The 11849-nt window shown below is 66.7% G+C and overlaps 2 protein-coding genes across 2 annotated transcripts; both read right to left on the minus strand.

Moving 5' to 3' along the window:
- Positions 1 to 12: 12 nt before the first annotated feature.
- CHLRE_06g302100v5 (uncharacterized protein) lies at positions 13 to 4578 on the minus strand. Its single transcript, XM_043063626.1, has 10 exons — positions 4469 to 4578; positions 4201 to 4280; positions 3847 to 3976; positions 3393 to 3494; positions 3119 to 3183; positions 2840 to 2922; positions 2664 to 2685; positions 2167 to 2524; positions 1749 to 1911; positions 13 to 1453 (listed from the first exon to the last, which is right to left on the minus strand). The coding sequence occupies exons 1-10, from the start codon at positions 4518 to 4520 to the stop codon at positions 1153 to 1155; spliced, it is 1356 nt and encodes a 451-aa protein (XP_042924332.1). The 5' UTR covers positions 4521 to 4578; the 3' UTR covers positions 13 to 1152.
- A 74-nt stretch (positions 4579 to 4652) lies between these two features.
- On the minus strand, positions 4653 to 11788 carry CHLRE_06g302150v5 (uncharacterized protein). Its single transcript, XM_043063627.1, has 4 exons — positions 7951 to 11788; positions 7624 to 7672; positions 7312 to 7404; positions 4653 to 7121 (listed from the first exon to the last, which is right to left on the minus strand). Exons 1-4 carry the CDS (start codon positions 11616 to 11618, stop codon positions 5898 to 5900), a joined length of 5034 nt encoding a protein of 1677 aa, XP_042924333.1. The 5' UTR covers positions 11619 to 11788; the 3' UTR covers positions 4653 to 5897.
- Between the last annotated feature and the right edge of the window lie 61 nt (positions 11789 to 11849).

An 11849-nucleotide genomic window follows, 5' to 3' on the forward strand; every position in this document is an offset into this window, starting at 1 on the left:
GGAAGGTGGCTGCGGATTTCCTTCTGCGGCTACCTTCTTCAACCTCTACCCGTTCAAACGGTTCCAGCACTGAGTGCATGGACAGCTGTACAGCGCGGCCCGCACAACCCAGACGCTAGTAGTTTCACTTGCCTCGGTCTAGAGTCCGCGAGCTCGCGGTGCGATGCACTACAGCTGAAAGAATGTAGGTAGGGTTGCTCCAATGGTATACAGTCGCATGATATGATATGCGTTTGCCAGCAGGCAAGCTAAACTTCAAAATGCACTCACCTCGGCAAACCCCTTTCCGCCCAGCACGGCGAAACCTAGAGTCGCGGCGGAACCTAGAGTCGCGGGGTGTCACTCGGACGGACCACTCGGGCCGCGATGCCAGCAACTAGCTCGTTTGCGTCCCAGCTGCACCCGAGTCGCGTGGTCCTCAATGACTTCGGGCATTCCGCCCCCCAGCCTGCCGCATGATACATTATTAGACAAGAACTGAAGAATCGCGACTGAGGCTCCTGCATAGCGCTAGAGCCTGTCCCCGGTAAAGTCGCAGTTCAAACCCCATCACCGTGTTGCTAGCGCTGGCCTGTCACCGGGTGATGGACGTTGGCATAGTGCACAAGTGGTGCAGTTACGAGAATGTCGGCGTCACAGATACCTGATGGCATCGGCAGCGGCCCTGATGCGGCACGCATGCCGCCGGCTGCGGCGCCGCAGTGGCATAACTTCCCCTTCCCCCGTGCCGCCCCCCCCCCCCCACACACACAGCTGCCCACCCTCCCAACGGCCCAGCAGCGCCACAAATGGAAATAGCGTCCTAACCCCTTGCAAGGGGTACAATCATGTTCCTATGCTCCCATGTGCTCCCATACGGACTTGAGTAGTGCGGCTAACATGGCAGGCTCATCACTTCGCGCATGCTTTTACTTTCAAGCCACTGCTGAGGGCGGTCCCCTCCCCTAGGTTCTCCCAGGCGATGTAATCGTCTCCACGAGAACAGGACACTGTAGTAGAACACGTGAGCCTCCTTCCTCACCATCCTACCTTGCGAGACGTGGGGGTTAACTGTGGGGCACTGAGTCGCCCTTTCTTAGCCACGCACCCAGGGGTTCTGCTACTCCCTGCCACCTGGCCTCCCATCTGGGCTTTGATCACTCACTCAACCGCCTAGCCGTCTGCACCCCCAGCCGCCAGGGCAGTCACGACGTGGCTGGGCTCCAGCTTTCCCTGACCTCGCCCGACCGGCTTCCCGCCGCGCCACCGCGACGCTGCCTTCTGCTCTGCCTCAGCCGCTGCCTCCATCTCCACGTCCATATGCTGCTGCTCACTGAGCATCTGCGCCGGCAGTGCCGCTGCAGCGGGGCGGTGCTGCTGCCGCTTCTGGTACCACGTCGCCGGCGCCGGTGGTGACGGCAGGGCCGGGGGCAGGTGCCCCTCCTCCGGCAGGTCTGCCTCCTCATACTCCGACCTGTTGGGGCGGAGGCACGACATGGCCTCTCTCCGAATTGCAGTGACGGCATCGTGCTGCGCCGTACGTGCGTAAGGGTACGTGCCCGGGGAGATATATGTTCCGGGTGCGTGTGGGGGGCTGTGGGCACGAACACCCGCTCGTTTCGCTAAGCCGCTCGCGCCGCTGCCTGGCTTCTTGCATTGCGCACGCGTCCATTGCCAATCCCTGCTCGTATCCCACATACAACCAATGACCCAGAAAGAAGAGCCCACCCCGACTCTTCTGTCCCTCACTCGCTCCCAAGTAGCCCCACCAGTAGTAGGTGGTGGGCGGGTGTGCCTGCGTCAGGGCCTCGCCGGGCGGGCAGTCGGCAGCCGCCCACACACTGCGCCACCACGTGTTGGCGTTGGTGGTGCCGGTGGCGTAGTGCCCGCGGCGGCAGCGCTTCAGCAGGCTCACCGTCAACACCCCGTCGTCTGCGGAGGCAGGCGGGCGGGGGCCGGGGCTGGGGCGGTTGCTGTGGACTGAGTGGGAGCGGCGGGAATGTGCAGGTACAGCGGTCCAGGAAGAGCGGCGCGGAAGGGAACAGGGATAAGGTAGGTGTTGAAGCATCGTCTCTGTTGTTCTGTGTTAAGAGGCGGCACGCAGTACCGTATTGCTACACAGCACTGTACGCGCTTGGGTACAGAGCCCCTCAGGCCCCTGCCGGCCGGCCGCATGCAGGCACTCACCCACGAACCAGGTGCTCAGCTCCGCCTTGACCGCCGCAAACAGCCGCCCGCCAAACAGTACCTCCGCCTCCTCCTCCTCCACCCGCTCATCATCCTCGTCGTCCCGGAAGGAGCCGGCCTCAGCCAGGGGACCTGTCCGGGGACCGCCAGCGCCGCCGTCACCGCCTGCCGCCGCCGGAAGTGGCAACGGCTGGCTACCAGGCATTTTGCTGCCGCCACCGCCGCCACCGCCGGCGTGCACAAGCGACACGGAGAGCCGCTCGGGTGTGAGGTGCACACGCAGGCGGGAGGCGCCGCCGCCGCCGCCGCCCCAGCTGTCGCCCCGCTCCAGTAGGCGGGCGTACACGTACACGTGCGACTGGTGCAGCGATGTATCCAGTTTAAAGGGATTGCGCGTGTGTGTGTGTGTGTGTGTGTGTGTGTGTGTCAGGAAGTAAATGGGAAAGGGATTATGCATATGAACAGAGCGCTGTGCGGTGCAACACCCACGGTGTTACCTGGTTCTGTGTCCAGGAGTACCTGCAGTGTCAAGACAGCAGCGCGTGTGCATGGGCGAGGGGTTATTTGTGCCAGTGACAAAAGGAGGCAGGGCAGGTGGATCATTGTCCCCAGTGAGTGACCTTGACTGTTTGCCAGCATTCCCCAGACTGGCAGGCTCCCTGGGCGTGCCCACCTGCTGCACTCCATGCCCATACCGGGCGCAATGGTCTGCACCGCCGCCGCCCACGCCGCGTCCTGGCGACTCATCAGCCGAGCCTGGCGGCGCCAGCGTGACAGCGCAAGAACAACAACGCGAGATCACAGGCAGCCGGCTGTGTGCCTCGCTCCTAAGGGCACTGCCTGCCCGCATCCACCCCGAGAACCGTTGCGCTTCGGGTCGGCAACACACATCGGCGGGCTGCACCCGTGCTTGCGCGGTCATGTTGCGGAGTGCCCGGGTGGCCGCGCCCACCTGCCGGGCCTCACGCCGCTCGCGCTCCGCCACCCGCTGCCGCTCTTCCAGGGAGTACTTGGGCGCTGTGGGGTGCGGCCATGCGGCCATGCGGGTGAGGTGTCGAGTTGTGCGAAAACGACCAGGCTGGCCCGCAAAAGAGCGACGCTGCTGAGAACGATGTGCAGGCCGCTCTGGGTTGCCTTTTCCCAGGCACGGCCCTACTTGGACGCGGCCACCAGACCGTGCTTCAAACATTCCACGTACATTCCCACACCTACTGTGCGGTACTCACGCTGCGGCCTGGGCTCCAGCCTGCCGTACATGCCGTCCATGACCTCCTCCCGCCCCGGGCCCAGCACCGCCCGGCCCGCCCGCTCCAACCGGTCCACCTCAGCTGCAAGGCGCGTGTGGCGCGTGTGGCGTGTGTGGCGGTGTGTGCGATGGGACAGTGGTAAGGCAGGTTGGCAAAGTCCCGTAGGGTGCATCTAATTCCCGGAACCCAACAGATGGCACACAATTGTGGCGCATGTGGCGGTGTGGGAACAGGCACGTGAAGGGGCAAAACAAACAGTATGTGTTACGGCACTCGCCGCATGGCTATGGAGTCAGATGGAGCCGTAGACTGATGGGGGCATGCATGCGGCAGTGCAGAGCCTGCAGACCAAGCTCTAGAAGATATGAGCAGCCCCAGGCACACCCGGACTTGCGGGCCGGCCTAGGGCCCGGCCCAGGCCCGCCGCCCTCACCGTCTCCAATGACTGCCTGCTTGCCGTGTCGCCGCAGCCAGGCCGCGAAGCGCGCGTCGCCGCCGCCCTCCTCCACCGCGTCAGCGAACTCGTTCCGGCGACAGTGCTGCCGGTGAAAAGGCCAGTATGACTGTGCTTGCGTGTGGGGCAGGAGAGCGTGGCGTGGCAGGAGGGCGCGGCACAGTGCGCTGGGATCGTGGCGGTGTGATGCGTGTGGGTGCGTGTGTCAGCGAGGGGACGGCGGAGTGCCTCGCACCTTCCCGGGCCCCCCTTGGCCTTTGCCCGGACCCCCACACGCTCACACCTCAGGTCCCGCCTGCCCGCTCCTTTTCAAGAAGATGCTTCAAGACTAACCTTGTGGCAGGACAGGGAGCAGAACCACTCCGTGCGGCAGCGGCTGCAGCGCAGCAGGTTCTCCACCGCACCGCAGTTGGCTGCAGGCCAGGCAGGCAACAGGGAGGCAAGGAGCCAAAGACCATGGTTGAGGGCAGGCCCAAGGTTACGTTGCTGCAAATGCGCTAGGGTCGGTTATGACGGCCCCATTTCAAGTACAGTGCTGTGCAGCTCGCGTTTTGCACGTCTTGCGAGCGCTACGCTGAGCTATGCAATAGGCACGGCTTACCGCACTCGGGCGGCTGGGGCGGGCCCTCGCCCTCCTCGAACCGCGAAGCCATGCGTCGTGAGCTAGGCTACGGTATGTGTGGCGCCTCTGCAAAGCGTCCTTGTGGAAGATCAAGAGGACTGCGGTGCGGTGCTGGCACTGGGCTGCATTGTGCAGCCGCCTTGAGGGCTTGGCCCCGCCCTCGGATGGGCCGACACCATTGCATCCGTCCGCTTGCATGGGTCTCAGCTGCTGGGCCGCAGCGGCTTGTGCGTACAGTCATAACTAGCCTTCAATCCTGTATGACCTGCAACCCATTGCAGGTGCGACCCAGCGCAACTCCACTGCACCGCTCCATGCGCGCCTGCACGTGCCTGCACTTAATGCGATCTGGCGTCTCTGTCTGCTCTCGCCGCACCTGCATAAGCTCCTAGAGTGGGTCATCGGCGTTGCAGGTAGCACGCCCTCGAGGTCCAGAGCAGATATCGCTCGCGACCCGCGTCAACAGGTCCCTCTTGTAGCCAATGCAATCTAAGCTTCATCGCCAGGCGGCGTCGTTTCGCGTCTCACCACCCTGATTCCTATACTACTCTGCACACACGTACGTATCCATCGACTGCCTACTGCACACACGTCTCCAGTCGGCATCTGCACACTGCGCCCTGTTGGCGCCTAGACACGCACGCACACGGCCACTCAAGCTGCCCGCCTAAGCAGCTCCTGTGCCCACCTATACCAGCCTATGCACTTACAACAAGTATGGCTTCCGTATTGCACGTAGCAATACCCTCCAATGAGTTCCATAAATTTAAGGCCGAACTGCAAGCGGTACGGCATCACCTGGGGACACTGCTACGCCTGCCTGCTGCATCGCCTGCAACTGCCACTAACCTGCCTGGCGCCCCATCTTCCTTTCGTCGCTGTGTGCACCTGCAAACAATCATGCTCCTGTAGCAATCTGCCTGTGATACTGCATCACAACTGCACCCTATTGCGAGCTCGAAACGCGCAGCGGGGTGCACCCTACAGGACCGCCCACTGCAAATTGGGATCACGTGTCTGGAGACGCGCGCCTGGTGCCGCCCCCATCCTCCGCAGCATCCCTCTTCATATCCACCTGGCATCCTGCATGACCCTAACCGCTTACTTCATCAAACTGTCGCCTGCACGTCAGCTAGGACTCGAAGACACTGCTACCGGCGCTCCTTTGTGCTCAGTTTAGCTGAAACTCCCCTCGCATGAAGTTGCCACCGACCGACGGATTACAGCGGGTAAAACTCTCTAGCTCTATCTCCTCTGGCATTATTGTACAGCACTGATACGAGTGCGAGCTCTACACAGTCGAACCAAAGCCAAAACTTGGGCTGTGCTGCCACCACGACCACTTGTACTGCTGTTGGCCGCTAGCGACAGCGGCAGTGACGCCCCGCGCGGTGCCAAGGCCTGCCCTTCACTTCACGCCCGGTCGGACCGGCTGCGGCCTCGGGGCGGGCGGGATTTTGGGCGGCCACTCGCCCTGGCCCGCCTGCTTCAGCTGCACCAGGAGAGCGGAGCGCGGCACGTCAGGGTTCCGTTGCTGCACTGGCGGCGGCCGCGAGGGCTGCGCCGAGCTGCGCGGCGAGTGCGTCGCGCCGTCCCGCCGGCTGCCCTGCCCTCCCAAGCCGCCGGCAGCGGCGGAGCCAGGCGCCGGCGACCGCAATGGGGACAGGTGCGGCGCCGGTGCGGGCGCAGCTGCCGCGGCATGTGAGTCAGGGAGGGTCGGCAAGAAGGCTGCACTCTCCAGTGCCCGCTTCTTCCCCGTGACTGCAGGCGGAGGCAGGGGCGGGAGCGGGGCCGCCCTGTCAGCCCAGGGCGCGACGCCGCCCGGCGGCCCCTGCAGGCCCACCAGCCGGCGGACCTTGAGCGCATGCCCGGGCGACCGCACGCCTGGCGCTGGCCCCAGCGGCTGCACCTGCGCTGTGCCCTGCTGCTGCTGGGAATGCTGCTGCTGCGGGTGCTGCTGCTGGGGGTGCTGGCGGGGATGCTGGTGGGGCTCCGGAGGCTGCAGCAGACGCATGTCAGCCGGCGGTACCGCCTGCATGAAAGGATGCGGCTGTTGGACTTGCAGCGCCTGCGCCTGTGCTGGCACAGACGCCTGCAGCGGGTGTGGGGGCAGCCAGCCAGGCGCCTGCTCAAACCCCATGCCGGGGTGCGCAGGCAGCCTGCACCGCGGGTCACGGGCAGACCGTGGCAGCAGGTCTGCAAAGGTCACCCGCCCCGCACAGCCCAGCTGCGGCTGTGGCTGCAGCAATTCGGCGCCGGGTGCGCTCACGTCCTGAGGAGTTGACCCTGTGGCCTGTGCAAGCCCGGTGCTGGCAGCAGCCAACTGGCTGATTGAGGCCCCTGCAGCCTCTGGTGCAGTACCGGCTGCAGTTGCCGCAACCGCTGACGTGCCGCCCGCCTGCTGTCCGGGCAGGGCACTGGGCGGCGGTGCCGCCAGCGGCGCAGCGCCAGCTGCACTAACACCATTGCCACCAGCTGGGCACTGGCCGCCCCCACTGCCACCGGCCGGGGACTGGCCGCCGCCGGAGACCGCGACTGCCTGCTCGCCTGGCTCGCGGCTCGCCCCGCGCGGCTCGGCGTCTGTCGGCTTGCGGCTCTTGGAGGAGCCCTGGCGGTTCTTGGCCAACGCAATCTGTGTGGGTGGAGGTGGTGGAGTGAAGGTTCTACTCGGTGACACCATTAGGCGGGTGGGTTACATGATAGCCTGACACGGCCTGCCACCGGCCCCACATGCTTGTGCCAAACGCACGATCACACGCGACCTGCAGCATCCGGTCATGCGCGCACACCATGCAAAAATATAGGGTCCGGCCGCCACGCACCGCCTTTGCGCTGTTGCTGTTGTGGTCGAACAGGGTGAGCGGCAGGCCGTGCTCCTGCAGCCAGTCGCCGATGGGCTTGCACGTCTCCAACACCTGTACGATAGGGAGCGCGGCGGCGGTGGCGGTGGCGGCGGTGAGGGCGATGGTACAGGTGACGAGCTCATGGCGTCGCCGGGGGCGTCGTCGGCAGAGCGCCGAGCTATGTGAGGAAAGAGGAGAAGTCTCTGAATGGCTGTGTTGCAAATGACGCTTTAGGCGATGGTGCAGGACCTGCGAAACTATTTGTCTCGCCCACATTCATTCACTAGTTACCTTGACCCCAATCGTCCACCGCTGCTTGCTGCGCGCCAACTTCTCAAACCTGCAAACCACGAAGCATACAGGCCCGAGTGGTGTCAAGGGCAGAACGCAATGACAACACACGGGCCGCCAGCATTTATGCAGCGCCCCCCATGGTTCAGCTTGGTTTGGTTCGTTTGGGCTGGTATACCCCCTTGGGTTCGGTTTGGTTTGGGCTGGTATCTACAAACCCCCGTTGGCCCGAACGCCGCTGCCACATCCGTGAGCCCTGCCCCTCCCTCCACGCAGGAACTCCCTCTCCTCCAGCCCCGCCCTTTCCGCCAGCCTCTGCGCCCTTACTTGGTGGGCAGCAGCATCTCGCCGTCATGCAGCACACACGGCTCCCGCCTCATGTAGGCCTGGGGGTCAAAATAGCCCTCCGCGTAGGGCCGCTCCTTGCCGATGTCCTCCGGCCCCGGCCGCCGCCCCACATACACCTTGATCGGCAGCGGCAGCCCGCTCCCGGGCTTGCTGCCGCGGCGGCGCTTGCGCCGCGACGCCTCCGCCACGCCACTGACGCGGGCCGCTGTGATGCCCGCCGCCCGCCGCTGCGCCTCCGCCTCTTCGTCCACCTCCGAGCCGTCCTCCAGGTCATCGTCTCTGGCCCCCGCCTCTGCCGCGTCCTGAGATTCCGGGTCGCCCGGCGACACCGCGTCAGCATCGTTCCCCAGCAGGAGGTCCCGCACCGCCTCCCGCTCCAGCGGCGGCAGCTCCTCCGCCGGCCCCTCCCAGTAGGGCGTCCGCCTGCGCGGCAGCACAGCGGCAGTCGGCCGCGTCAAACCCGCCTGCGACAGCAGCGCCCGCTGCGCCGCTGCCTGGCCCGACAGCAACGGCATAAGCCGACGGCACGCCAGGCCCTGCTCCTCTTCCTCCTTCTCCTGCGACCCGAAAGCAGACGGTCCCGGGGCGTCGGTGGCAGGGGCGCCGAGGTGCGATCTCGCCGCGGCATCCGCAGAGGTGGGGTTGCCCGCGGCCTCGGCAGCATCGGGTGACGCCCGCGTCTCCGTTCCCGGCATGGACTCGGCGGCCCGTGAGCCGATGCCGACACCGCTGGCGCCGTTGACACCGTTGGCTATGGCATCATTCGCTTGTGCGTTCTGAAACACCTCGCACTGCTCGGCGCCCTGAGGTCCCTCAGCACCAGCGGCCGCCTCAGGAGTCGCCGCTGCCACTGCCGGTGCTGCGGTGGCGGCAGCGGCGCCATCTGGCGCCACGTCACCGGGCTCGGCGGACGTGCAGAGCGGCGCCCCATTTCGCAGCGCCGCCGCTTGCCCTTGCTGCTGCTGCTGCTGCGCCGGCACCGCCTGCAACCCCTGCGCCTGCACCGGAGGCAGCGTCATTGCAAGGTGCCGCAGCGACCGGCAGCTGCGTGTCGGCTGGTGGGCCGGTGGGCCGCGGCTGCCGCCCGCCTGCTCCTGCGCCGGCGGCCACATCGCCGCCTCGACCTCCCAGCCGCTCTCAGGCACCGCCATGCCGCCCAGCCGGGCGCCGCGGGCCGCGGCCGCCGAGCCTCCGGCCCCCGCGCCGCGTGCGCCAGCAGCCGCGGCCGGCGCGGCCGCCGGCGCCACCTCATCTTGCTCCAGCCCCAACCCCACCAGCGCCTCCGCTGCCAACATGTCGATCGATGCCATAGAGCTGCTGGGGCCGACGGTGTTGGGCCAGCGCACCAGTCCTGAGCGAGCCGCCGCCAGCCCCGCACCCGCAGCCGATCCCGGCCAGCCGGCCAGACCGCCGCCGCCGGCGAGGCCCAAGCCGCCCAACAGGCTAAGGGGCAGACCGCCCGTCAGGCCGGAAGCCAGCAGCGCTGAGCCCGGCACCAAGGTAGCGCGCGCCGAGTTACCAAGCTGAGCCACATGCGTGTGCGGGTGGCTGGCGACGAGCGCGCGCAGGTTGTCCAGCTGCGAGGACAGCGACGCCAGCGTGGAGACCACATACTGCTGCATGTGCGGCGGCAGTGTGTGCAGCTGGCCCAGAAGGTCGGAGGCGGCGCCGGGCGCCTGCACACTGTTAGGCAGCTGCGCTGCTGGGCCGGGCGGCGGCTGCGATGCTTGAGGCTGATATGCCTCCGGCTGCGCGGGCGGCTCCTGCAGCGGCTCCGGCGGTTCCGGCTGGTGGCCCGCGTGATCCGCGACTATAGGGCGTCGGGCCGGTGCCAGGCCGCCTTGAGTGCCGCCTGCCGGTCCCGCTGCTGCTTGTGCCGCTGCTGTGCCGTCCACACATCCTCGCGCAGCATGCGCGTGCGCTTCGCCCTGCGCCGCCGCCCAGCCGGCTTCAGGCGTCGGCGCCGCCGCGGCGGCGGCGGACGAAAACGCCAGGTGCACTCGCTTCAGCGTTCGCAGCTGCGGCGGCTGCGCTGCGGTCTGTGCCTTCGTCTGCTCATTGTGGCCGGTACCAGTCCCAGCGCGTGCCCTGTCGTCTACCTGCTGCTGCGCCTGGTCACTTCCAGCCGCGACGGGTGCGGCGCCATCCTCACAGCTGGACACGTGCGCGTGGCTCTGATCCGTGCGTGGCAGCACTCGCCGTCCATCACCAGCCTCGACGTTTCCGCCTTCTCCTGAAGCCCATTCCCGCGCGCGCTTCCCTCCTGCTGGGACTGCAGGCCCCACCGCCGCTGCTGCCCCAACCTCCGCCGCGTCGCCCGCTACACCCGAGCCACTGGCACCCACTCCTAGCCCCTGCTCGTCCTGCTCCATCGGCAAAGTCGCAGCTGCGGCCGCCGGCAGCCCTGCGGCGCCCGCAGCCGCAGCACCTTGCCGCAGCCGTGCCGCGCGGGCGGGGTCCTCCGGCGACGTCCGGGGGCTGGCAGTTGACAGCTCCACCACCAGCGTATCCGACCCCGAGCCCGACCCCGAACTCCCGTCGTCGTCGGCTTCGCCGCTGCTGGCCTGCACCACAGGCTCTGCTGCCACCAATGCAGGCGCTTTTGCAGCGGCCTTGGCGCCTGCGCTTGCGGGAGCCATCGACACCTGCACCGGCCGCTGCGGTGCTGCTGGTGTCCGTGCGGGTGTCAATGACGGCGCCGCGGCCTGTGCGGACGCCGCAGGTTGTGCGTCAGCCAGCTGCTGCGGCCGCTGCCGAGCAGCTCGAACCTCCGCAGCAGCAGCGGCAGTAGCAGCAGGTGTGCCTGCACGTGGTGCTGAAGGCCCCGTGGCAGCTGCGACCCTTGCTAAGGCTGCACGCGCCCCACGCGTTTGGGCTGTGCCCTTGGCGGGGGAGGTTGCAGCAGCGGTTAGGGAGGCCCGAGTGGCGCGAGGGGACGGCGTGGGCAGTGGCGCAGCGGGCGGCGGGCTGGTCGCGGGCGCTGCGGCCCCTGTGGGGCTGGCTGCCGGCATCTGTGCACGCGTGGCGGTAGCCAGTGATGCCGCTGGGCAAGCCGACTTGGCAGCTGCAGCTGCGGATCCCAACGCTGACTGCGCAGCGGCCGAGGCAGCTACGTTGCCCCGGCTACCGGAGGCTGCCGGGGTTTTGGCCAGTGCAGCTGCGTTTGCAGCGGCTACGCGTGCCGGCGCGGCACCGCGTGCAGCAGCCGGCGCGGCCGGCGCTGGTGCTGGGGCAGGTGGCTGCGGCGGTGCTGCGGGCGGCGCCTCCGCATTGGCAGCTGCAGGGCTGGACGCGGGTGGAGTGGACGCCGCAGGCGCGAAAGTCACGGCGGGCGCCCCAGCGGCCTCTCGGCCCCCACCAGCTGCCTGCGCCGAGGTCTCCTGACTTTGCGAAGCTTCTGCAGCTAATGGTGCAGCAAACCCGGGAGGTTCCTCGCAATACACAAGCGCTCGAGGCAGGATGATGGTCCGGCTAAGTATATGGGCCCGGCTCTTCGCGCTCCGGCCACGGTAAACTGTCGAGGGACCACGCCGAGGCTTTACGCCTGCGACTGTGCTCAAAGCGCCAGACTGAATTGGGGCTGCAGGCTCTGCCTGGGCAGCAGCTGGCTCGGCTGCTTCACTGGTACTCTCCATTCCTTTTGCCATGTCTGCTGCGCCTGCTCCAGCACGAGAAAGCATTGCCTTGGCCGAGAGACCGGGCTCTGACGGGCCCGTCCCAAGGCCGCAGAGCGTCCAACTTCGCTATTTCATAAGTATGCACGGCTTCAAGGGTTGTAATGCATCAACTGCTTGAAAATCAGTGTGTTGACAAGAAATGCTGGATGCGCGCGCAAAGTGGCTGAGGGCAGAACACAAACTTATCTTGCACATGCGGTG

Source organism: Chlamydomonas reinhardtii, chromosome 6 (genome assembly GCF_000002595.2).
Source record: "Chlamydomonas reinhardtii strain CC-503 cw92 mt+ chromosome 6, whole genome shotgun sequence".
NCBI classification, from domain to species: Eukaryota; Viridiplantae; Chlorophyta; class Chlorophyceae; order Chlamydomonadales; family Chlamydomonadaceae; genus Chlamydomonas; species Chlamydomonas reinhardtii.